Source organism: Canis aureus, chromosome 24 (assembly GCF_053574225.1).
Source record: "Canis aureus isolate CA01 chromosome 24, VMU_Caureus_v.1.0, whole genome shotgun sequence".
NCBI lineage: Eukaryota > Metazoa > Chordata > Mammalia > Carnivora > Canidae > Canis > Canis aureus.
Genome location: NC_135634.1, coordinates 15,860,793 through 15,888,384, shown reverse-complemented (window position 1 = coordinate 15,888,384; position 27,592 = coordinate 15,860,793). Strand labels below are relative to the sequence as shown.

General features: G+C 41.5%; 1 protein-coding gene across 3 annotated transcripts in view; it reads right to left on the bottom strand.

Annotated features, from left to right (window-relative positions):
• Positions 1-362: 362 nt before the first annotated feature.
• Positions 363-27,592, bottom strand: part of MIPEP (mitochondrial intermediate peptidase) — a 171,477-nt gene continuing 144,247 nt past the window's right edge. Inside the window, exons 18-20 of one of the 3 annotated variants that reach the window (XR_013362922.1) lie at positions 24,659-24,732; positions 4,850-5,152; positions 363-613 (exon numbers count right to left, since the gene is read on the bottom strand). Coding sequence is in view for 2 of the 3 variants with exons in the window: in XM_077868386.1 (XP_077724512.1) it covers positions 516-613; positions 24,659-24,732 (172 nt within the window). In the remaining variant the exon portion in view is untranslated. Of the gene's footprint in view, positions 614-4,849; positions 5,153-22,940; positions 22,981-24,658; positions 24,733-27,592 lie in introns of all 3 variants that reach the window. The other 2 variants (XM_077868387.1, XM_077868386.1) reach the window with 2 other exon arrangements.

Below are 27,592 nucleotides of genomic sequence, written 5' to 3'. Positions count from 1 at the left end.
CAGGAAAGGACGAGTTCAAATCCTTTCTGTTCCGAGTCCATCTGTGTAGCCTCAGCACTAAGACCAACCCAGTGCAGTCAACTATGAGTACTTTGGAAACCATACTTGCTCTAAGTGGTAATTATTCAAAAGAATATGTGTAACTCTTCTGAAGACTGTTTCAAACTAAAACAAGTTTGCTTTTAATTAAGTCTCTAATTTAATCAATTAGAGATCAATATGGGGGGAAAAGTTCAACAGGAGACTGGCTGGATTAAGGGAGTGCCCATACCTTGAATTTAACGCTAGGTTCTAGTTTTTATTAGCTCACTGAGTAGATTTCCATATGTTCAAAACTCTGCCAAACAGGCTAAAAGCCAGCATAATTAAAACAAATTATTTATTCCAAGTTCCATCGGTATAAGGTTTTTCAGAAATTAGAATACTGAAATCAGAAATGAGTGTTCACAGCTGTAGCATTTACAACCAAGTTCGTATCTACACGATCTTGATTTAAAAGATCCAAGGTGCTTCTATCATTCAGAATCCATGAGGAAAGTTTCAAAATCTGGATCCAAGTCGGAAACAAGGGCACTTACAAAGTCATCCATAGAAGGACACTTCTGAAGCATACCTGCAAACAAAGAAAAGATGAGCCAGCATATCCACCTGGAGACAATAAAGAGGGACAAAGGCATTATACATTAGGGGAACATTCTGGCTTTTTGAAATAAGGGCTCATTACATAACTGCCTATGTAAACATTATAAAAAGTCACCCGTGAAAAGAATTCTTGGGTAGTGGGTGGGCCCTGAGGCTATTTATGATTTTAATATATTTTTACTATCTAGTCAGCAGTTAGTACAGAGATTTAGGACCAAATTCATTTCCCAAGGGTTTTTATATTGCAGATATTACTATAAAGTGATGTTAGAAGACTGAACTTTTGGTTGAGTGCATTGGTTCAGAACTTAAAATGTTTAGTTGCTTATCAGTTCCATACACTTTAAAATCAATCAAGTGTTATTCTTTTGCAGAAATCTTATAACAGAGCTAAGTTACTGGCTTTCCTCCAGATTTTCCTATTTTGGAGAACTCCTAGCTTTGTGACTTTCTAATTGGGTAATGAAAAAGTCACTTATAATCTCTGGTACCCAGATTTCCTCATCTAGCATTCAAGGTGGCTATCAAGATAAAATGAGAAGATGTAGTAGAAAACAATGAGGCATCATATCTAAAACATATTAACAATTCAGTAAAAAGCTAAATCTCTCTCTACTCTTTTTACTCCAAGGAAGTAAAGGACAAATATTTAAGCAATCAACCTTGTTGCCATGACCTATATTCTTGGCAGATAATGCTAACTCAAGGGTTGGACAGGGCTCTATACACTGGCATTTAATTTGTGGGTGGATCTCATAAAACTCATTCCAACACAGAGACATTAAAGGATGGTCAGAGTCCTATATTACCATCTCAATCTCTAATGCAATTCAATATAATATATCTTGAGTATTTGGTGTGTGTAATGACCAGGCCAGCTCATGAACAGTCAAAGATGAACAGGCTAAGTCACAATATGACTACCTGTAAAAGCTAAAATTATGAAGACCATTGAAGAAAATGCGTTTGCAACTTTGAGGTACGCAAAGGTTTCTTAGGATAAGAAAGTAATAACCATGAAAGAAAAAAAATTGCAATATTAGGTTTCATCAAAATAAGAAACTTCTCTTCTTTAAAAGAAATAATTAACAAAATGAATAGTTAATGAAAGAATGGGAGAAAATACTCAATATATATCTCACATGACACTGGCATCCAATATATACATAAAATACTCCTTCAACTTATCATAAAAGGAATTTAAACAAATTCAAAATGGACAAAAGATTTGGGCAGACCTTTCACAAAAGAAAAAAAACAAATAAACAAACAGGTACTGAAAAGATGCAACATTATTGTCATCTGGGAAAAGAAAACTGAAGCCACAATGAGGCACCACAACACACCCACTAGAATGGCTAAAATTACAAAGACCAAATGTAGGCAAGGCTGTGGGCCAGCCTGCACTGTCACACATCAGTGATGGAAGGCTGAAATGGTACAAGCACTTTGGAAAAAGACCTAGGAGTTTCTTATAAAACTAAGCACACACATACCCTATGACCCAGCAATTTCCATCTAGGTATTTACCCAAGGGAAATGAAGGCATGTCAACAAAAAAGGACTTTACAACCCTAAACTAGGAACAACACAAGTTTCCACCAACAGGATATGGATAAACATATATGGTATATTCAGAAATGGAATACTATTCAGCAATAAAAAAGAACAACTCAATGACACATGCAACAACATGGATGAATCTCAAAAAGCCTTACACACAAAGGAGTATATCCGGTTTGATTTCATTTATACGAAGTCCAAAAGCGGGCCCAACTAATCTGTGGTAAAAAAAAAAAAAATAGTGGCTACTTTGGGGAGTGGAGATGACAACTGACTGAGAAGGGACACAAACCAACTTCCTGATGTGATGGTAAATGTTCTCTATCTGGATAGTGATACATTAGTAATGTGCATGCTCGTGTCAGGATTCATTAAATGGTACATTAAAGCTTTGTGCCTTTCACTGTATATAATTTTATCTAAAAAAGAAAAGTAAACAAATACACATATAAAAATGGCGGGTAAAATTTACTGCTGTTTGACACATGCTTTGAAAAATTACATATATTATATATGTAATATATATACATGGTGGATTGAAGGACTGATGGAGGAATGGATGGCTGGATGTGTGACAAAAACAACAAAATGTTCATTGTAGAATCTGAATGGCAAGTATATGAGTGTTGTGCTGTGCATTCAACTTCTCTGAATGTCTGAAAATGTTCAACATAAAATGTTTGGGAAAAAGTCAACTGTGGGTGTTAACAGTAAACAAAGTGCAGTTGGTGGGAGGAGAGAGTGGGAGATGAATTCTGATGGAGATTCAGAAGGCTTTGTGGAGGGGTGGGATCTGAGTAGAAATCTGAGGGATAGAGAAGAGTCAGATTCAAATTAGGGCCCTCTGTATGGAGAGGACCACGCAGGAAGGCACCAGGGTGGGAAAAGGCAGGATGTATACTCCTTTAGGGCTGGAGGAAGCCTGGAGGAGGCTCTGGGGGCACATGTGTTGTGGAGACTCTAAGATTGGGCACTAGAGTGACCAGGAAGGGAAGGTAACTGAGCCAGAGCATGGGAGGAAAACCAATAGCCTGTTACATTTAGGTGCCAGGGGGTGCTCCACCTGCAGGCCACCAGGCTTCAGTCAGCAGTGAGAACAGAGCTCAGGGGCGGGCCTGGACAGGACTGATGGACTTGCTCATTCCCATCAGTGGGAGCGACTGGGTGGGAAACTGAGAACTGGTTTGTGTGAAAGACATAAAAACAGCAGCTCTAAACACACACTCTTAAACCACTAACTAGACCTAGAGTAGTTAAGAACAATAAGAATATTGTAATGTTTTCAACCGAGGACCAAAATATTTTCATCCTCATTCGAGGTCAAATTCTAACATCTCCATTTAGGAACTAACTGAGAAATAACAAGCGGCTGCAGGAAGAGAATGTCATTGCTTTGTCTTTATTTACCAAACGAAAGTTCAAAACACAATTTTCTTTGTATGGTAAAATAATCTCTATGGGCGAAAGAAGGCCTTTCCTCTGATCCAGCTGTATCTCTAAGGATAGAAATGTTGAGCCTTCGAGGATTGCTAAGGTAGCACATTTCCCACTAGATCTTCAGATACAGGTTATTGCTTAAGTGGAAACAATCTGATTAATAAATCAGGGTTCATGCATTTTCTACCCACCAAGTTTCTTAACGCAGGGAACAGCTGTGGGGAAAACATTTAAACATGGCTTTTGCTCAAATGTGTTAACCTTTATACTCTTTTCTTCCTTTTAGTATGTGAAACATTTTATAATTAAATGACTGGTCGTTTATAATTAAATGCCTGGAGCTGTCAGAAGGTAAAACCCATTTATGCAGAGCCAACCTATTCAGTTAAGCATGGCTTCCCATCCCTTTGAAGTGGTTCATTTTCACTCGAAAAGCTGCCAATATAAAGATGACCTTGCTCTGTCCTTCTCAGGACACAGACCTAACTAGCACACATCCTTCTCCAGTTTCCCATCATCAACCATGCTCACATCTCAGAGAATGTCCATCGTGGCCACAGAGAAAGCTTTCAAAAATATTTACACTCATGGCATTTTTCAATCGAATCTGGTCAGTGGCAAATGGCTTGATATGACTGCTAAAGAGGAAGGTCTCCAAGAGAGGAAACCAAGACCCAAAGGGATAAAGAGTAGCTCCTGAGGCAAGACTTCTCTTGGCATATTGTCAGGGTATCCTTGCTTTAATTAGATTTAACTGTTCTGCAAGTGGCAACATGAACGGACTTCTACACAGAGAATTAAAAGAAAAATGCAGTGTTTTCAGGCAGTTCCCCAAGTCAGAAAACTTAAAATTAGCTTTTATATGCATGTATGGTCAAAAAAATTCCAGGAACTCTTTGATTTTTTTTTTTTTTTTAAGAAGCTGACAAAGATGTCCCCTTTGTCTTCAAGTCTTGATCTTCAAGGGTGATGATTAGGTCTGCAGTTTCCTGGAAGCCTCTGGGAGTTAGATTGGGGCTGCTAAGTCCAGAAGTGGGTGGAATTTACAAACATATTTCACTGTGGAAGTCACCTGACTTTGCCAAAAGGACTGAAATTTCACAGCTAACAAAAGTGTTGACAGCAATGTAAGAAAGAGCTGCATTAGGACAGACACTTGCATATATCAGTTCATAACAAGGAAAAGAGGTAGTTGAGTTTCACCTACCTGTCCTAGAGGAAGAGAGACTGTATAATGAGCAGTTGAAGAATGATGATTTAATTTATTTTTCTCCTCATTTTACCTGAGAGGCAAATGGGCTAATAAAAATTGGTACAAGCCAGAACACTTTTGTCTTGACTGCTCTGCTCAAATGAGTGTGTTTCATAACCTTGAGGTACCGGGGCAATTATTCTGAGCCTGACTGAAATAAATTATGATATCACAAGGATTCCAAGACTGACTCTTGAAGCAATAAGGGTTTCCAAATCACACGATGTGCTCTTCCTTCTAGTGCTTACTGGCACAGGGCTGGAAATAAAGCACAGATAAAGATACGAGGCATGAGGAGTTGACCCCCACACAGCTGGTCTAGAAAAGGTTTACCAGAAAACCAACAACCAATTGACGGTGGCAGTTATCTGCTGAGCATTCACTGTGCGCCAGGGATTGTGCTAAAACACACCTGTGAGGAACCTATCTTACAAATAAGAAAAGAGAGTGGAGAGAGGTCACGCAACTCTTACTTTTGTTGAACCCTGGGAGTCTGGTGCCAGAGCCCATGCTCGCAGAGCACTGTGATTTATTATACTGCCTCAGGCCCTAGGATTCTGTAAAACAACACATTCTAAAAAGGTTCCTATTTAAACATCAGCATCCTGGATATGACAAAGCCCACCTGTGTGGAGATACTGGGATGGGGGAGAAGGGAGTCTGCTGGCCTCATGATGTCCCCCAGGGCTGGATGGTCCTCCACTTATTAACTGACCCCGTACAGCCTTGGGGCAGGGCCCAAATGTCCACTGTTTCTTGGGCAGGTTGGTTTTGGTGCTACCGAGCACACTTCACCAACCCTCCCAACTACTTAACTATCCAGGGAGGTAGAGCACAGGGCGTGAGCTCTGTCGAAGAGGCTGGTACCAGGAAAATGGCTCTTCCTCTCAGGGCACGGTGCTCAGCCACGCTTGGCTGCTGCTGCAGTTGTAGGCATGATACCAGCAGGAAAAACACCTAGAAGTTCCACACTTCAGGATGTTTTCTGGTTGGCCTCCAAGTATCTGTGGTAACCCCTTGCAAACAGAAGCCCTTACATGTTGAAGGGGCTCCCAACTTTGCATATTTCTATGCTTTCACCATGAACAGAATGTCAGCTATACGTGTACAAAGCTGCACGTTCACGCCCTGTTAGTCTGTAATATGTAATATATCATCTAACCAGACCATCATTTAAATATCAACATATTCTTGGCAGGATCTCTTTAACCCCTTGAGTGCCCATCTGGATGTGCAACTAATACAACTGTCTGAAAACATGACTGGGTGCCTGGCTGGCAGTTTGCTCATGGCTCTAAGACAACCTGGCAAAGACGGACTCTTGTTCTGGCCCCCTTTACGAAGCACCTCAAGAATACAGGAGATTATTAGGGCACTTAAAAACATCATTGTTATTTTGAGCCTTGGAAGAGAAGTAGAATAGTTATACCTCCTCTTTGGGTCTATTTCATATATTGATGAACACCAAGCAAGGGTGGCCAATCAAATAAAACTGGTTGAGTTTGTGACCAAAGTTTAGTGAAAGCGAAGAAGGGTGACTGAAGGAACCATAAGTAAAATCTCTGTGAGGGTTCCTTCTTTCACTCACTCACTCACTCACTCACTCACTCACTCACTCCAGGTGGGCTAGAGTGCTTAAAGTCAGTTGAAGGAAGGCAAAAAGATCACTTAATTATTTATTAGGAAGATTCGGTATGTGTATATATATCATACACAAAAATTACTAAGAATCTATTTTATAGAAATATATGGTCTCCTGGTTCTAAGAGCATAGTTCTCTGACGAACACCATGGGTATCACTCGGGAACCTGCTAGAAATACAAATTTTAGGTCTGGACCCCAGGCCTAATATGAGGAACTGGGAGTGGGCTCGGCAGTCAGCGACCCTGATGAAGTGTGAGAACCACAGCCCAGATGGACATGTGGAAACTGATTAAAGTGGAAAATGAGATCTGGTTTCTCTCCGCTGGCAACCATCATTTGAAAAGTATGGGGCAAGAAAGATGTAATTAGTTTTCTATTTACCTAAACTGAAAAATACTTGTTTCTCAAGTGAAATAGGAAACAATCTCAGGAAACAATCTTAGGGAAAAAAAGGAGGGTTTGTTTGGGACACTGTTCAAAGTTATGATTACCAAGCCTTAAGAGAGAGGACACAGCTGGCTGGAAAAGCACGTAAAAGGATCAAGTGGATTTGGCATGAAGGGAGTCTGAGAACCTGGGGCGGAGGAGGAGGCTAGAAGGGAAGCTGCCATAAGCCATAAGCTGTGGGAGGAGAGCCACGCTGTGATTGGCCCTGATTGAGAGGTCTCCCAGATGGGAGGTGTGCTCCAGGGGTTGGTGGCAGGGTTTTTATTTTAGAAAAGGAAGCAGAGTATATTTTGCTTACTAGAAACCCCCTGGGAAACGGTGCTTTGTGTTTATTGATTATTGTCTCTTGTGAGGACAGCTCAGAACACATCTCAGAGGCTTCTTTCCTGTAGCAGTTCTGACTGGTCTGAGCTTGAGAACTGTCATCAAATCTGAGTTGCTAGGAATGCAGAGGGGCCACCTGGGGCTCTTTCTCTAGGAAAGAGACTGGGAAGTCACTACAGGAGCCAGTGGTCCACAGCAACATCACGAATTCTGTGCAAATGGGATCTTAGGGTGATTCAGAGTGGAGGGGGTGCTGGATGTTGCTGAAGTCGACTCTCCAAAGACTTGGCAAGATCCCTCCTCTGAGAGGCTCCGAAAGGATGCCCACACCTGGCTGCCAAGCTCCACACACCACGGCAATGAGCAGAACCATGCCTATACCCTCCTTCCTTCAAGACAGAAAGTGTTCCAACATTGACAAAAAAATTTAATTGTTTTGAGTACCCGTGTGCCAAGCACTATGTGCTAGAGATACGAGGCACAGAGACATGAGTGGGACATGATTTCTGCTCTTGACAAGTTGATTATTTGAGGAGAAAACCATATAAATGCATAATTGTTTATGTAGAACAAAGGTGTACATAAGATACAGAATTGGTACAAAGAAGGGAGTGATCAAGTGAGTGGCTCATCATGGTACCAGCATCCCAAAGACAACATCCGTTCCTTCTCCCAAGACACAGGAAGCTGTGCTTTCTGAACTCTGCTGTGACTTCCCCTTCAATTCTGTGCCCACCTCCACATTGTTCCCAAAAATTCTGCTTTGGTAAGCCAGAGTAGGTTCTACTTTTTTTTTCAAGAAGATTCCCAGTTGATAAAAAGATCAGCTAACAAGTTATTAAAAGGGATTGAGTAACGCCTGGGGGACACCGATATTTTTGTTTAAGGATCAACTTTCTAGAACCAGAGCTTGAACTAGATGGTCTTTCTTTTTTTTTTTTTTCCACTTAAATGACTATCTTTCCTCAGATTCATAAAGTCTGAGTGATATACTGCAAGCTTTATGTCGGATTTCCTTTCCCCCAGTTCACTGGGGAGGAAAGGAGAGCTTTCCTGGCCAAAGAAGAGGAACAAGTATTCCACTGCCTTGCAATCCTGGCCAGGTGTGGCTGGGAGGTCTGCTAAGAGGTGGGGTGGGATTGTCTCCATAGTCTTTGGGTTCCTTCCTTGTAGAATCAAGGGGGAAAACGCCCTTATGTTTGTGGGTTTCAAAGGTGCACTGAGAGTTTGTGGACTAGACGTGTGTACAAAGCTGTCCAGGAGAGATGAGGCCTGGGTGTGGTATATTTGGGAGCCCGGCGGACATAAGCCTGATATCCACTGGAATGGCCAGGTCCAGAACCCAAGATGACAGGGGAAAAATAACTCATTGGTTCTTTTAAAATCAAGGCTAAAGGTCAATCATAATCTTACATTTCCAGACACTGGTACTTGGTCTAAATTATACTAGTCAGTTTATAGTTAGGACCTACAGGTAGTACTTATTTAGGGGTCAGGCTGGAGGACAAGAAAAGCTTTAGGCTCCGAGAGGAAATGTCCTGGGCACTCCCTACCGGGACACACAGCCTGCTCTACAAAACCCAGCAGAGTCACTACCATGTGGTTCCATAAACAGCTTCAGGGGCAATGTGCAGGTTAGGATTTTAAGATGAATGGAACAGTATCTGTTTCGGCATAACATTTTATAACTTAAATTTCAGTGTAATTCTCCTTTTCTCACTATATAAAAGTTTTCCTTTGAAGGGTTGACAAGGGGGAATAGAAAGGAAAGAGAAATTCTTCCTTTTCTAAACACAACTTTAGATGCCTCTAAACAAGGTACTAAAATCCTGATGGTTTAGTGAGTGATTACCTGAGTTAACAAACTGGTTAAGAGACCTTACCAGTCACTTCAACTATACCTCACTTCTGCTAAGAGCAATCTGAGTAAAGGTAAAATGCTAGAGTGTAATACAATGTTTGAAGATCATAAAATTGGCACAGTGCCATCTACTTTGCGAGATTGCTGTAAGAATTTTAAAAGATGGTGCATTTAAGACAGAAAATGCTCCATAACTGGTAGTAATAACAATCAGATCCAAAGGAAAGCCTATTTCCCAGTTCAGTGAGTTGAAGGATGGGGTTGTTTATTTACTTATTTATTTGCACAAGTTCAATTCTAAAACATTGCTCTATGATTACATATTTAGGATATGATCATCAAACTCACAATCACAAGCTAATTATCCAGCAAAAGAATCACTCCTTGCTTTACTTTTTTCCACTTTTTGCTATCTGCTTTTTAGGAGATAACTGTTTATCTGCTAAAAGAATGAAGCAAAAGATGCGGCTAAAATGGATCCATTTTTCTCCCTAATTATTAGTAGCTGTGAGAAAAGCTGTGAGAAGAGACCACTGGGATGAGGGGAAAGTTCTGGAAATGGACAGCGGTGATGATTACACAGAATCATGAATACACAACATTGTGACTGAAACACATATTTAAAAATGGTTAAGATAGTAAATTTTATACCATAAGTAACTTTACCACAATTTAAAAAACAATGAGGAAGAGGGCCTGAAGTACTAAGATAGAGCCTTTGATTTACCCAGTCAGCTGGCTCTGCCAACCTCGCCTCTGTTAGCAAATGTTATTAATAAGGGGGATATGCCAACAGGCAGATTCTCTGTCCAGATCTAGGGATGAGTGAAAAGGCATGTCTGTGTACTCCCAACACCACTTCCAGTTCTAAAAATCCATCATAAGAGTAAATGGCTATTCTGTGTGTGTGCTGAAATAATTATATGTGCCAAATGCAGTGCAGCCTGATGAAGAATTACAGGTCAAAGGCTGGCCTGGCAGTTTGGAAAGTCTGAAGTGAAGTTTACGAGATCAGAACTCTCATTCCAGATCTGTCTCTCCCAAGCCTAGGGCGACTGTATTGCTCACCTTCTCTGCTTTGAAGTTCTTCTGCTACAAGGCTGTGGTTACCCACACCTTCTTCTAAAGGTGGATTCCCACTATCTACAATCAGTTCCTGGGAAAATCAGAGTATCAGCCAGAAAGTGAAATTCCTTTCTTCCTTTGAACTGAAAAAACCCGATTGCCTCCTAGGCTGGGTTAATATCTGTCTCTGGTCAAACAGGCAGTTCTGAGGGGCTGCTGACTGCATTGACACAGAGCGTCTGAACTTCGTCCGGGACAGAAGCTGATCCAGCCAGGCGAGCCCCACATACGTGATCTGCTTACAAATTGGTTTACTTTAATTTCATTTTCAGATGTAATAATTCCATTTACAATTACGCTTCTGGGTTACAAAACATTTTGCCTTTTGTAGCTCCAGGTCTTCCTTAAACAAACACACCCACATATTAAACACGCACACACCCTCTCCAAAAATCAGTGCATTTACAAAAGGGAGGTCCTAGCCTTGAGAACGCAGGTGCTCCCTTCTCTTCCATCTCTTTCTTCCAGAAAGCTCTCAACTATTTCAGAGGCCACGTTGAGTAAATATCCAAAGAAGCCAAAGATTAGGGATTCTATTTACTTGGCTATTATTCCGGATTGCCATTTACCTCTACTACTGAAACTATGTCATAATACTGGAGCCACTAAATTCTAAGTCTGGTTCCATGACATGCTTTCCTCACTTTTTCCTGTTGCACCATGCAAGAAAAGAAGCTTGCTGCCATCGAGTGTGTCGTCAAGCCCTAAAACTTGCTGGACACTCATGTGTTCTCACTCAACAAATCTTATTTGGTTACAGAACCACTTTACTACATGCAATCCAGTTGATACATTACCGATGCTACTTAACATCCACCACCTTTCACGTTTGTCCCTGTGACAGCCTGCTCTGCAAACTCAATGGGATCTTTCTTGAGCATCAGTGTGTTTGTGACGAGCAACTCAGTGCCAAACATTGTAAAAGAAGGAGCAGGAAAATATAGTGGAAGATGCGCACAACCATTTCTAAAGCCAGAGTTTCCTGGCACAACCTGAAAAATAAGTTTAAGAGATTGCAGTGCCCCAAGACCAGTCAGAGTGCCTGAATGGGAGTCAGGGTTCCACCAGTTGCTCTGGCATGAGCTTGGGCAGTCAACCACGTGAGCACTGCAGGGTCCCCCAGAGCAGGAAATGAGGTGACTCCGTGCAGAGGGCTGAGCACAGCCCCGGGTGCAGCAAACACACAAACACACCAACACACAGCACAGGTGCTTCTAGCAGGAGTCAGTGCTACCACTCTCACTCTTGCTGCTGCTCCCGCTCTTGTTACTCCCGCCTGTCCACCCAGCTCCAGAAATACAAACAGCACTAGAAATCAGTCTTCAGTGGTTAATATCCAACATAAAGTAATAGTTAGCTCAGGAAAATTGGTATGCAAAGGTGACTGTCCTAAAGTGAAAAAATTAGTATGTGAAAATTCCTGTCCTAAAGTGAAAAAAGAATGTGTGCAGAAGGGAAGACACAGGGGAATGAGGTACCAGAATTCCAGTTATTCTGAGTGCGTGATTTAAGATTTCAAGAGGTTTTTGTTTTTTGTTTTTTTAAAGCTCTGTTTTCTTTAAACTGCTTGGATGGAAAATAGAAGTGGAGTTTAGCCATCCTCCTGACCCTATGCCTTAACTGAACTAAACATACTTTTAGTTCTATACCGGAAAAGATAAAAAAACAACACATGAGTTACTTGACAACCCCTACTTTGTGTGATGAGGTAGAGAAAAAGAACTTGATAATGTGATTCAAATATTTGAGATGTGAACACTCTGAGATTAAAAAGGGATTATTCTATTTAAAAAACAGCCTTAGGGACACCTGGGTGTTTCAGTGGTTGAGCATCTGCCTTTGGCTCAGGGTGTGATCCCGGGGTCCTGGGATTGAGTACCACATCGGGTTCCCTGCAGGGAGCCTGCTTCTTCCTGTCTATGTCTCTGCCTCTCTCTGTGCGTCTCTTGTAAATAAATAAATAAAATCTTAAAAAAAAAAAACCCTTTAATATCAAGAAGAACTAATAAATAAAAGAAAATTAGGTTTGGCTTGATCGTTTCTTTATCTAATTTTGTTATTAGTAATGTTATATAATAATCAAAGGGAAAACAATTTCTCTTAGATAGTTGAGAGCCTCAAATAAACACTGGAAAATATCTTGTAAAATGATCTTTCAGGAAACAATCCAGTTAAACCAAGAGACATTTTCCTGTCTCTACGTTCCCTGGCAACATTTCAAACAAGAGTGGGTTAGCAAATGCCAGTTTCAATTGTTCCACTAAACTGTGCTCTAGATCTCTGGCCACTGCTATTATTATTTTACCTTTTATTGGTATGCTTGTCAGATGGAAATGCAGCGGTGCTGCCTGAGATACTTAGGGCTTCTAATTTGCTCTGCCCTTCAAGCTTGGTGCCTCGGGGTACCAGGCTAAGAATCTCCATCAAGAGCTTTGGGGATACGACATATGCTTTCCTAACCTGTTTTTAGCCCACTGCCAACAGCTTACATTTGTGACCACATGTTAAGAACACCATCTATAATGACCATCTTTAAAGAAGATTTTATAACATTTCCATTAAGTAATCAAAAGGAACTGAAGAATACCATCTGCGTTCCTTCTAGAAAGTAGAGTTGATATAATCTCGAAGTGGAACTGCTAGTGTACTTCCTGGAATGAGTCTACTACAAGTTATTTACTTGGAAACAAAAAGGCTCTCACATCTCAAAAGAAGCCCAACTCCAGAGACGTTGTCTCCAATGACTACACAAGTGGTGGAGGGCTCCATCACATTTACACGGCTAGTGGAGAAGGAGTTTATTAGGATTCAGAGACTACCAAGGGGAGCACTGCCCACCCAAAGTAAACAGCAACTAAAAAGCGTATCAAAAGTCCATGGCTTCAGGGAACCTAGGTGGTTTAGCAGCTTAAGTGTCTGTCTTTGGCTCAGGTTGTGAGCCCCTCATCAGACTCCCTGCTCAGTGAGGAGACTGCTTCTCCCTCTGCCCCTCTCCTCACCCCACTCATGCACTGTCTCACACTTTCTGTCTGAAATAAATAAAATCTTGAAAAAAAAAAAAAAAAAAAAAGAAGTCCAAAGCTCCAAGAGGGCAGCAGAGGAGTGCCATGAGTGGGCAGATGCAGGGAACACCTCCAGGGGTGTGAAGATATGACGGCCCAAGTCAAATCTCTGATGAGGCTTTTAGAAGCTTGGCACACTGGGCTAGTTACTCAATTTCTCTAGGCCCTGCTCCCCATATATGTGGAGTGGGTATAACACTACATTGCAGATTAATGTTAGGTGGCTTACAGACACTGTCTGGGTCTGCATCGAACACTTTTGCTGTGACTTCCAGTATGTCATTGCCCCTTGACCTCTTCTGCATACTGAATCTCCTGCCTGCGTGCTGACTATCTGAGATCATTTGGGTAGGAACTTGTGATGCCCAGGGTTTAAAAAGAGCTGCTCTACTGTGAGCACTAGTGAACATGCAGTGCCACGGCCTTTTGTCTAACGAGGTTCTCTAACTAGCCCTTCTAGCCAGTTGTTTGATAATTAACCCTCACTGGCAAGCAAGGCATTGTACTGAGATGAAAAGTGCCACATGTATACATATGGCACATTTTATATATAATGTAGCACACACTGGCAGGTTAAAAGTTAAAATTCTGAAAAAAAAATTAAAATTCTGTTTAAAAGTTATTTCCCTACAGGCTTTTCATCCTCTTTGCTAGCAAAAATTATGCTGTTGAATTCAGTCAGTGGAACGTTGACAATGAAACAGAGGGGAAAATAAAATCCAAGAATAGTAGATGCTTCTGGGTTAAGTTTCGCAGAAGAAAAAAATCTGTCATTTCCTGGTAAAGGCTGACTTCCTTTTACTGGTGTAAAGAAATCAATATGCCTTGTAGTTTCTATTTACCCTACACTGTAAAAATGATACAGAATGCTCATCGGTTCCTGGTACAGTAGTATGAAGTTATCTTTTTGATGTGCTAACAAAACACCATAACCCAGGGTATTACTTAGTCCTGGTGCTCCAAAGTCAATTTATTAAGAAGTAAAAAAATTGCCACTCTTCCCATAAGGGCATTTCACTTATCATACCCACATATTTTCTCTTTTGTTTATCTGTGTCATTGAAATACTGACCTTGTATTTTTATAAGCAAAGACAATCTGAGTGGCTGTTCCCAGGGTGGGTGCCTCTGATCGCTACAGAATGCTACCTATCTCCAGGATTAGACGGGGTGTATTTTGGTTAAAGCGTCTGGTGAAATCAGGCTGCAGATTCCCAGATGTAGTGTCCATTAACATAATAGGTATGTAGAGAGCTTTCCCAAAGGTCAGCATCCTGGCATATTTACATAGGTCTATACCTTCAGCACACCCCTTTCCAGGATGCCTCACCTAATTGTCCAGTCAGTACCCAGTACTAAGGTAGCTGGCTCGGGACAGGAAAGGCTGAAACCCAGGAGCCCTGCAGGAACCCCAGCCTGTGCCTGGTGCAGGCTGCTCAGCTCCAGAGTGGGCACCTTTCTGCAAACCCACCTCCCAGAAGGGGCTCCTTTTTCTAAATCTGATAGGATGTTATCCCTCTCACATAAATGTAGGACCTCTATATTATTCCTGTTTATTTTCATGTCTCTAAAGTGCCTGCTTAGCAGTATTCAATAAATATTCACTAAGCTTAAATGGATTAACACTGCCAACAACTCACAATGCTTTTTCACATTATTTACTGCTCACTAACCCAAGGATATTAAAGTGGTACATTCTAACAAAAGACAGAATTCGGGACAGCCCCTTTGGTCTTAGGCTACCAGGGTGGTGTGGCTGAAAGCAAGGGGTCCTGGATGCCAAAATACACCAGGTGGCCGGGAAGAGGAGGAGACATCAGATGGAGGTGGTGGTGTAGGCTGAGGCCCCAGGGACCACTTGGCCTCAGGGAGGGTTTTACTTAGAGTTGGTCCTCCTTTAATGAAGCCCCAAGAGTCGACTCAACTCCTATAACAGAGCCCACTACTCATTGTCATAAATCAAGTTGCAGAATTTATCTCTAACCTCCCACAGTAGGGAAAGCATTTTCCACTTAATGCCTGTTTGCTAAATAACTATTAATTCACCAGATGGACTTAGTCTTGCATTATAGGAATTCTAAAACACAAGGAATGATCTATTTTGTTCTACCCTGCAGAATACTGGTTATGTACAGTGTAATAAATATAGGTGCTCTTTAGGGGAAAAGCTCTACCAAGAACACAAAATATGCTGGATAGAGAAATAGATGATATTTACTTAGTGGCCGTGGCTCCCTTCTACCTGTGGATGAAGCCTCTTTGATCAGAAAAAGGATTGAGGCCCATGAAGCTGGGGTCCTGGTGTGGGTGTGGCGGGAGGCGGAAGCCAGAATGAGTGGCAGGAAGGCCAAGGAAAACTTGATGTCTAGACAGCAGGGCAGCCACGATGCCATGGCATCAAAGAGGGAAGGCACTGAATACACAGGTGACAACACAGAATACTTTCACTGTATATATTTTTCTTTTACTTTAGAAAAGAGCTCTGCAAAAATATTTGGTCCCACGAAACCCTTAAAAGTATTTATGTCATATAAAACTTCTCAGACAAGGTGAATGAAAACCTGTCCCTCTTGTAATAACCACCGCTTTTTTATGGCACAAGAAATACTTCACCTTTTAAGTATATTTTAATATGTATTCATTCACTCATTTAACATATGTTTACTGACTGCCGACTGCAGATGCTAGGGATCTGGTGGCGCACAGAACAGTTCCCCTCCTCTCACGGAACTTAGACCACAAGCCAATAAATGAAATAATACAGGTTGCACTTTGAAGTAAATACGTGCTGCAAAAGAAACAGAGTAAAACATGGCAGAGTAAGGAGGTAGAGGGTGACGGGGAGGCCTGACAACGAGGGAGAAAAAAAGATGATCTAGATTTCTAAACACTTGAGCAATGCATCCAAAGTCATTTGATTCACTTCGAACAGCACAGTCCTGCTTGGCATGCTAGTAGTTTTAAATCATCTTATCTTTTAATATTTAATACATGGGAGAGGCTCCCTTAAAAGTCACAAATGTAAAATACATTCTGGGGTGGGCACTCACTCGTACGCCACGGGGCATATCTTTGGAGCATGTCCTGGCATTTATTTACTGGGAGTCCCTACACGCCCAGGGGGCACAGATGTCGGCCAAGTCAGGCAGAACCTGTCATGTGTTAATCTCTCCCTTCAAAGTCCCACTTAATTAAAAAAATAAAAAGCAAAGAGGCATATTTAAAAAGAAACAAACAAACGCAGGAATAACCATCCAAAGTCTGTGTGCATTTATTATTCTCATACGGTGTTAGGCCTGCCAGCTTTGTGCCATACATGGCAATATTTAGGGACTAACCACATTACATGCTTAAATGCTAATAGCATGTTTTAAAACTGAAGTAGTAACTACAACTAATTCTTAGTACCATAAGCCAATGGGAAATGTCATTTCTCTTGAAGACACTGTGTACGCGTTTTGACAATTGGAAAAACCAATCAAGCTAATGTTGAATAAGGACTGTTTATGTAGCTTTCTTACTTTTAAAACATCAGCTGTATTTCTGCTGACAGACAGGACTTCCTGCTCCTTCCCTCCTGTCATGCTTGTACTGTACAAATAACACCAACAGTAAAGCTGCATGCTAAGCATGTTTGGCCAATTCGGTTAGTAATCAGGTTATTTAAAAAAAAAAAAAAAAAGTATCAATGCTCATTACCTAAAGACACCACATCAACAAGACATCAATCTTTTCAAGTAGACAGAATATTTTGAGTCCATTTTAGTGCTTGTATCACCCTGTCAATGAGAACTGTCACAAAGTGTAATGAATTTGCCTTGTGACAAAGTGGGTTTCCCATCATTCGAACTGTCTGGGAAGGAGGGGCTTCTGGAAGCTAATCAGTACACGGTCCCTTAGGTAAGTCTGGAATCAAAACCCCCTGACTTGGGAGTTTCTGGAGCTGAATTCCACATGGGGGCTGAACTGTCTTAGGGCAGTGGGCCTCCTTGTTGGTTCTCTGTTCTCTCGTCCTTTCTAATACAACACACTTTAGTCGGTCACTGCTCTACTGCTCCGATCAACAGGTCCCCAAGGCTCTCAAGAGCACAATCACCTCTCCTGCAGCAAGAGAAGGGAATTTGGGAGTCATCTTTGACATCTCTCCTGCTTGCTCACTTCCACACAGCATCAATTCCAAGACCAGTTGTTCTTACGTCATAAATGGTCTTAAGTTAGAAAACCTCTTTTCATCCCAGCTGCTTGCTCTCCTGGGCTGGTTGCCCTCATCTCTTACCACGACTGCTGCTAACAACAAGGGGCCCATTCAAATCAGCCTCACCATGGCCCCTCCTCAGCACGTAATGGATACCGTAGACCATAAATCAAATTTTGTCACTACCTGCCTTGGAAATACTCCCAGGGCTTTCTCATGGTCCTCAAGATGAATGCGTGGAAATGTGGCAAGTAGAATTGGTGGCGGGAGGGGCCAAACCACAGGTGGTTGTGCCATTACCAAAAAATCTTACCAAAGAGGCTTTTTTTGTTTTTATACTGACAATTTAAAGGTGATTTTATATTTACTGAAGAATGGTGAGGACAGAGCATGCCCACGCAGCACACCCAGTCGGTCCATCCAACTCCTCTGGCATTAATATCTCCTCTTGGTTGGGCATGTGTGTCACAACTAGTTAACCAATACCTATTGGTCACAATAGTAACCAATATTACTGTTAACTAAAGTCATATTTTATTCACATTTCCTTAGTTTTTACCTAATGCCCTTGTTCTGCTCCAAGGATACACATCTGCTCCCCAGGACACCACCATGCACATAGCTGTCACACCTCCTTAGGTTCCTCTGAATTTTGAAAGATTCTTTGATTCCCTGACCTTGACGGTTTTAAGGTGTACTGTTCAAGTATTTTGTACTGTGTCCTCAGTTTGGGTTATGGGTTTGGGAAGGAAGATTGCAGAGATGAAGTGCCCTTTCTGTTATGTCATATCAAGGGTACATCGTCTCAGCATGGCTTCACAGCAGTTGCTGATCATGAACACCTGAGTAAGTACTTCTCAGTTTATCTATAAAGTTATTGTAGGGGCACCTGCGTGGCTCAATGGTTGAGCCTCTGCCTTTGGCTCAGGTCGTGACCCAGGATCCTAGAATCAAGTCCCACATCGGATTCCCCACAGGGAGCCTGCTTCTTCCTCTGCCTATGTCTCTGCCTCTCTCTCTGTTTCTCTCATGAATGGGTGAATGAATGAATGAATGAATAAATAAATAAATAAATAAATGCTATTGTAATTCTTCCCCACCCCCTTCCACATTGGATTCCTTTGGAAGGAAGTCACTTTGCACAGCCCCCACTTACGGGGTGGGGAGTTACACTCTACTTCCTTGAGGGAGGACTTCATCTATATAAATCATTTGAAACTCTTCTGCCTGAGAGATTTATTTTCCTTATTTATTTATTCATCCATTCATTCAATCATTTATATCATTAGAACTCATGGATATAAATTTTATACTTTGTGTTATATTCCAGTAATTGTCTTATTTATTTTGTTGCGCAAATTGTTACAGCTTTGGCCTCTGGGAACTCTTTTAGCAAGTGTTTGCCTCCCTTTGACATCCTTGTGTGTGTTTCTGAGTACTTTCATATTTTCTGGTGCTCCCAGCTCACACTGTATACTCAAACCTAAAATAAACCATTTCTCCAAGGAGCCCTGGTTCCTCTTAATGGAGAATGGTGTGGAACCAAGATTCAGGTGCTGGGTGCATTCATTGCTACTAGGACAAAGAAGATTTTTGTTTTTTAAAGATTTAATTATTTATTTATTTATTTATGATAGACAGAGAGAGAGAGAGAGAGGCTGAGACACAGGAGGAGAGAGAAGCAGGCTCCATGTCGGGAGCCCAACGCGGAACTCGATCCCGGGACTCCAGCATCGCGCCCTGGGCCAAAGGCAGGTGCTAAACTGCTGAGCCACCCAGGGATCCCCGACAAAGAAGATTTTTAAAGAAAAGAGTAGTTATCACTATAGATTGTATTAATCTCCCTGGGGTACCACACGGATGATCTCCTGGAATATAAACTACAATCCTCTGGTTTGTTTCTTGGACAAAAATAATATGTAATAAGCTAGAATAGATGCTACAGGGTAATTGTAGCAAAAATGAATTTGTTCTGAAAACTATAAAGCTTTGCTGAAATGTAAGGTATTACGATTTTAATCAGCTTAAGGTAAGGCCCTGTGGGCTTCTAGCCTTTGGTTTCATGAGTCAGTTCAGCAACAGGAAAACAAACTGAAGGGAGTTCCACTGTGAATGAACTCATTTATCTACTATTTCTTTTAGTTTTATCTGATGTTTGGTCTTTTTAAAAAAACTGTCACGTTTTTACTTTGTATCTCCTTGCATACTGCTTTTCAAGGCAGGCGCTAAACCTCTGAGCCACCCAGGGATCCCCTACATACTGCTTTTGGCCCCAGAGACATAAAAATGAAGCTGAGAGTTTCTATTCTGGAAACAAGCAGAGAAGTAAAGTTGTTCTGTGTTTGAAATAACCTTCTGGAATGCGAAAGTCGTGGACTTTAACCTTTCTTTTCCCCCACAAAATTCTTTGTGCAAAGGTTGAAGGGTAGAGCACAAGAATGCTATAACCAGAGGCAGAAACATGAAACTTCACTGGGCATCAGGCTTATTTGGCTGTGGTGAGAATCTTTCTCTTGGAAGCATCAAGATTAAAAATGATTATAAACTAAGTTGATAGCTTTACCACAAAAGTCTAAAGGAGCGCTTACAAAAACAGATTAAGGAAAATTTTATTGCTCATCAGTGGATGTCAGGCAGGCCTCTCCAATGTCAATGGGAATAGCTAGGATGTGACATTTAAAACAACAAACCGCAGGCTTTGGGGGATCATTAAGGCCTCAAGACTCATGTCACTTACATATCCCATGTTCTAAAGACCAGTTCGATCTCCAGAGTCAATTTAGAGATCAACTGAGGAAGACATGGGAGTCAGGAGTCAGGCAGCATAGAAAGAGAATGACCTCTAAGTTTCATTATCTATAGAAATGGGGACCATGTGACCTACATATGGGAACTAAATTAGGTAGCACAGCAGAAGGCACCTGGCATGTAACAGTTTCTCAAAATGTTAGGGTTTTTTTTTTTTTCCTGATTATCTAAGAGATAATTCCGAACCTAAAAACTCAACAAGGCCATTTATTCAAACTTCTAGATGACATAAAACACAAAAAGATAGTTTACAAAGGAAGATACGTGTGAATAAATAATCTGTCACTCACAAACTGCTGCAATCCTATAACTTCTACCCTGACTAGCCATATCATCCCATTCTTGTATTTGGTGTAGTAACAATTCCACTTCACAGTGGGTATGAAATATTACTCCCCTGCTACTCACAAACCTTTACTGCATGTTTGTCTTCTAGAAAACCATACATTTTCTGAAGTGATTGTAATAGAAACTGAACTTTGGGTCGTGTCCACCACAGCACAGTTAAAAGTATTCCAGTGTATACTTTTTAAAAATAGCAAAATGAATGAAAATGCTGTATCGTTATTGTTTCTTTTAAGCAAAAACTTTAAGTTCTTTTATTACTCAGAAATGTGATACTTAACATAAGCCAAAAAATACTGGCGGGTAGCATATGGCATGAAGAGCAGAAAAACTCTCACTATACAAAGAGTTCAATCTCACCCCAGAGTTCCTGGCAATGAAAAAAGTTGGTTTCAGTCATGTATTGCCAAACTGTTGAGTGGGGGGATTAATAAGTAAACGAATATTGTGCTTATAACATCTACTTTTACATATGCCATGAATGTGTTTAAAAGCAGATGAGGACATAACTTCAATCTGTAGCTCCTTCTACTCCATCTGTTTTATCCCTTGGGTACACATAAGCGCCCCTTCAGAGATGGACTGGGGCAAGAGCTAAGGAAGAGCATATTAGAAGGTAATTAAGTTGTGATGCCAAATCACCCCTTTTCTCCTCGAGGGAAGGTGAGTGACTTTCTTAAGAAGTAGTGGAGCTAGGGACTGCAGATCCCAGGTGGTTGTACCATATGACCTCCCTTTTTCTCCCAGGAGGGCAATGTGGTTTTAACTACTATTTAACTACCACGTTGTTTTCAAATGGGGTTTAGAGTGTTGAGTGGAAACAAATACAGACTCTAGGAAAGGCTTCTGTGGCCCTGACTTGGACTTCCCCGTGGGGCTCCCTGGGAACAGAGCTGAGTCAGCACACAGGGCTGCGAGGCAGCAGCCTTTAACTGATGAACGTGGAGCAAAGGAGAAGAGGAATGCTGTGTTCTCTGGTACTTCCTTCAGACCAGGCTTTGGCCACAAGGGTGCTCATCTGTTGGTGGGACCAGAAAAGATCAACGGACTCAGGGTTAATGACGACTCATTCCAAAAATAGGTCCTGTGTTGTTTTGATTATTCAAAGACCAAAAAAGCATGGCATACTTGATTCCTTTGACTATGTATCATTCAAAGAGCATGAGTACAAAGCAGAGAGGTATTCTGACTCTAAGGAATTGCCTGGAGTTCATTTGAAACATAAGCCTTAAAGCACGGTTAATCAAGTTGTCGTTTGGTCAGGGAGGCACATAGCTTAAAAAAAGGTGTTCTTTCTTTATCTTCTGCTACTTGATGTAACTCTATAACTCTTTACATTTACCTAGTAAGTAGTTAAGTAACATATATAAACACCTATAAAAATTACATTTTCATACAAGAATACTACCTACTGGATTGTTTAAGCTTTTATATCACAACTCTTAGTAATTTCACCAATCACTACTCCTTGGGGCACCCCGGAGTTTGGCTATGAGCCATCCCCTAAGACATTCCTGTTTAGGGGTATGTGCTGACTGCCTACAAGAAAATGAGAAGCCACTGCTGGTCTTGTCTTACAAATCCAGCCCTATAAAGTGACAACAGCCATAATTCCTCTGCACGTCTCCCATTCATCTTTGACATGTAACAAATCATGTGAATTAATGAGATATGACGGAACAACATTAAGAAAAATATTAAAGTTTAAAAGCAGAACTCTCCCATTGTTGGTGTTAACTGGAATCTGAATACTTTATCGTCTCTGGTTTGAACCACAGTCTTGTTTTTCTCTCCCAAGTGTGCGAATTTCAGTGTGGAAAATATTAAGTTTCTTAACACAATGATGTTTCATCTAAAGAACAGAATTTTTAGAGAGGTTTGTTACAACATTCTTGGAAGCCTGTAGAAAAATATAACAGCCAAAGGACAAACATAGAAAAGGATTTGATTTTTTTTCTTTTGAGGGAACCGTATGTATGCTAATATTTATGTGCAGACAGTGTTTAGATCCTGGTCTCAAAGAGGAAAAGCTAAACATGCTGCCAGGAGAGTGTATGTCACAGAAAAGCTACAGGAGGAAGCAAACTGCAACAGCCCTTCTTGACTCACAGTGGGATTTCTGTGAGGCACCACAAACCACCAGCTGAGAAGTACACAATGTACACTCTCGGTGGTTTCTTATCATGAGCCTGGTCATCTCTCTTTTACGTGGGTTGGTCCATGAGAGACCCTTACCCTGGCGTCCTGTTCCACAGACTGCTGGAGAGCATTCTCTCTGCGGACAGAAGACACAGGTTTAATTCCTGACTGTTTTACTCACTGCCTCTAACACAGGCCAAGGACCTGACCTGTTTCAGCATCTGTAACATGGGAATAGTGATCCTTAGTACCTTATAGGGGTACTAGATGATGAAATTAGTTGATGCATGTAAACCATGTAAAACCTGCCCCTGGGTGTAGCAGAGTTCAGGACAGGCCATGAAGGAACAAGTGGGAAGTGAGGTGCCACTGGCATACCTTCTGCATCCCAGGATGACAACTCTGAGGCACAGGGTACCGACGGGAGACCAGAGTGTTGTTGTGAAGGGCTTTTGTCATGGTGGTTGGGCCAGGCTACCTGAAACCGTAGGCTCTCTGGGTCGGCTGATCTGTTTTCTAAACAGAACACGGCATTGGGCAGATGGTGCCCGCGAGAAAGCACCTTCGTGGCCAAGTTCCACAAGAACCAGGTGTTTGTCTATGAGTCTTTCAGCACTGCCCTCAGCATAGCTCGGCACCATGACAGGGCCGGGCACCCAGGAGCACTCAGCATGTATCTGCTGAGTAAAAAACAGACGAAGGAAAGGGGTTCTGAGAAAATGGGCAATAGGTATTAGATTGAACAGATCTAGGCAAGGAAACATTGACATCAGACCCATTGCTATCCTGCTTCTCCAATACTGGATGTTATTTCCTAAAAGCAATGTTTATCAGCTAGAGAGAGGTGTCAGCTGCAAATATAATTGTTGATATGTTGAGAATATCCAATAATATTCACATTTTCCTTAAAATATCTGTGAGAATATTTTATGAAAAATGATGGTCATTTCCATCTACAATTAAATTTTCAGGGAAAATTCTTAAATGAAAAAAATTAACCCCCCATATTACACAGGAAAACAAGCATTGTGGTAATCTGGAAGAGATTTAATTAGTTTCTCATTTTTTCAGTGGGTAAAAAATCTAGCCCAATGCCTTGGGATTTCTAGCAAAGGCCTAACTAAGCTTTTGGAGAAAGAAATAAAGGAATAAGAAAAAAATGAGTCCTTTAGGCTAAAGATATACACTGTGGCCTGTTAAAACCTAAAGGCAAATTTTCTGATAATTTATGACAAATTTACAAATCTCCTATTAGAACATTAGGAACGTTTTAAAAGTTAAAACCTGAAATTCATGTTGGAATTTAATTAAATTGCAGTAACTAAAAATTAAATTGTTGTTTGGGATACAATAAATAGAAGCTCAAAACAAAGTACACAGCTGAAGCCTCATCTCTAAAGGGAAAAATGTATAGAGAAAATATGAGCAGCTTTTATTATAGATGGTGCAAAAACATAACTCAAAGATCCAATACTAAAACATAAAGCCCATAAAATGGGAGAGTAGGGAGAGAATGGGCGAAATAGATGGAGAGGACAGAGATATAAACACCCAGGTATAAAATAAGTAAGTCACAGAGATGAAAAGTATGGCATAGGGAATATAGTCAATAATATTGTAGTAACAGTTTCTGGTGGCAGATGGTAGCTACACTTATGTGTAATGTACAGACTTGTCCAAACACTATGTCGCATACCCAAAACTAATACATTGTTATGTCAACTATACTTCAATAATTAAAAATATATATATATAACCCAGAAAACCTTTTTAAAAAATGGATCATAGAAAAATTACCAATCCTTTTGTTTTACCTTGTACCATGAGCATGGGCTCCTTGCCTCCGCCGTGTGCCAGCATCTCCCTGCGATAACGCTCCCCTGCTGCCCTGTGGGAGGGGAGAGGACACTCTGTTAAAGTCCCAGGTCACACTTGTCTTAGTTTCTCAAAACGAAGCCACTGACATCATATTCAGAAAAGCTGCCACCTTGAGACTATTCAGTCCTCTGTTTTCTTGCTTCTAAAACTCTAATTCCAAACTTAAATTATTCTAATAAGTAAAACCGGGTGTGAAATATTTATTGTAAAAGGAGAACTCTATTTTCATCTTTCTGTTTCAGAGCAAGCAATCTCTCTTCAAAGAAAGGATCATTTAGTTTCTGTATTATATAGTTAAGCAAAAGGTATCCCATTCTCCATTATCTTTGGAGTTCCCTTAAAGTGTGATTTGAAATTATTTACACTGAGATGAAACTGAGAGAGAAAAATAACACTGTGAAATGAAAGTGAGGGAGACAAAGCTGGCAGGAGGGGGTTAATTACACCCCCTCTGGGGCTGAGGGTAACAAGCCTGGGAACAGGAAGTTGACTCCTGAGTGCACCAGGGGTGAATGCAAAGGCAGGAACAGCTCATCTGCATCTTCTGATGCTCTCTCTCTGCTGGGTTCTATAGGGAACACTATCTATAATAATACTTGCAGGCAGATTTTGGAGAACTTTTACAGATAGAAATTCTCCAACTTATCAGCACCTGGAGACAAGCTATCTAACACTACGTTTGTATTTTATGAAAAATGCAATTCCTTTAATGCCAGATGACTACACACCATGATGCTCTAAGTTACACAAATGCACATGATGTTTCATTCCACTATTTCAGGAGCATCTTTATGTATGGGCAAGTTTGTGAACATAGTTTCTAACCAGAAGTTTTGATAGTATTACTGTATCAAAAATATGTTGATATCAAACACTCTGTGGATGCAAAGGCAAAGTGTGTCATGAATTAGGAAACATGGACAGAAGGCTGGGCCCACCCAGGGAGGGGACGGGGTGGCCAAGAGTCTGCAGTTTCCCTCCCCTCGGACCCTGTTCTCAGGCCTCAGGTCTGCACTGCTTGGCTTTCTGGTGAGGCTTCCAGTCTGGTGATTTTTCAGAAGTTGGATCAAAAAGGATCCTTTGACATAGGTTAGAAATTTTCTAGTCCAGTGAGTATTTTTATTAGCTTACTTTTACATGTCTATAAAAGTATGGTGAACTACATGTCTAGGCAAGAATGCACATATAAACAAGATATAAATGCCTGGAAATATATGTATTTAATAGTATGCGGTTTTCTAGTAAAGTACAGTTCCTTTAAGCAAGATAATATTTTCCCTGGTTTATAGAAATCTCCAGTAAAGAATCATAATCCCCCAAACTGATTTATTATAGTCAATTTTGGCTTTAGGTCCTTTGAAAATAATAAAATCTGAAAAGCAGACCAAATGTCTGCAGTGTGCAAAGGGCGGAAGACAAAATAACATGTGGGTACCAAGCTGTAAAACATTTAAAAATTCGATTACATCAGATTCAAGTTCAAAAGGCCCTGGAACTGAATGTGATTATTAAAAGCTAAGAAAACCCAAGCCTACATCAAACTGCATGAAAAGCTGGGGGCTGGGCAGGAGACAGGGAAGGAAAAGGGGTCGGAATTAACAGACCTGCTTTATTATCTAAGTCCAGTCTATTCACTGGGAAGCCTTGGGCAGACCACTTGTCCCCTCTGAGCCTCAGTTCCCTCTTACAAGAAGCACCTGCTCTGCCAAGGCTGCTGTGAAAGTAAAATAACGTGCCACATGGGAACTTCTGGGCACTCTGAACATCCCAGGTGCCATTAATTTTAAACCACAACCACATGAAAGCAGTGAAGATACTAGTCATCATCCACAGCTGCCTGAGAAGTATTTGGATATGTGTTTATTTGCGTGGTGAGGAGATAAAATGCTTTAAATGAATATTAGACCAGATCATCATTAGTGGTTTGCTTTCAAAGGACGCTCCTTCTAAGGACTCGATGGGACCAGAACTCTCTGACTTCCCCGAGGTTCCCGGTGTTGAGGGAAGCCTGTGAGAATCAGGGAGCCCACTGAGGGCACAATGGAAGCAATCCTGTGCTTCTTCCGTGGCCGGGGGGAGCTTACTGAGATGCAAGGCTGCCCCTCCCAGACCCCACTCTCCCTCCTTCTCCGGCCCACCACTGTGCGTGACCACCTCCATAGTGGGGATGGGGGTGGGCACCATGTATCCCTGGCTGAAATCAATCAACCTCCCCAGAGTCCCTAACGGAATTGTTAAAGGCTCACACAGTCACCAGCTGAGCTGATGAAATATGCTCTGGACAGGGCTGAGAGTCACCACACAATTACGTTCATGACAGCTGTGGCCTCTGCTGCCTGCCCCATCCTGATGCTGGCAATGGTGAACAAGGCTGTTCGGGAGGGCACCCAGGAGGCAAGCAGTGGAGAGCAATGCAGGGCAGGAGTTCTGCAGCTACCAATGCTAAGGGGTGGTCAGTGGCCCCCATAACGGGATGCCATGGAGGAAATGATCAGGGGAGCCACTCCCCTTCTTCAGACTGCCACTGTCCTACACGGAATGGAAGTGTTCCAAAGTCAGGTGGAGGGGGAGGAGAACTTTCCGGAACAAAGTGGATGCTAGTATCAATAATCAAAGTTTCTAATGGTGCTGCTCCCAAATGAACAACGGTGGCTAATCCTTTGCTGGGCAATAAGGAGGAAATCAGGTGTTCCCCATGAATGAATCCTTGGAAGCTTGCGCTGAAAATAAGGAATGCTGTCAAAAGTAACAGGGAGCAGGGTAAAGACAAGGAGGGAGGCTGGAACAACTAAGAAAACCCACCAGGGAGGCATGGAAGCAGAGCACTCTAGGCCCACTTTGGAGAAGCAAAGAGCTCTCACACAAAGGTC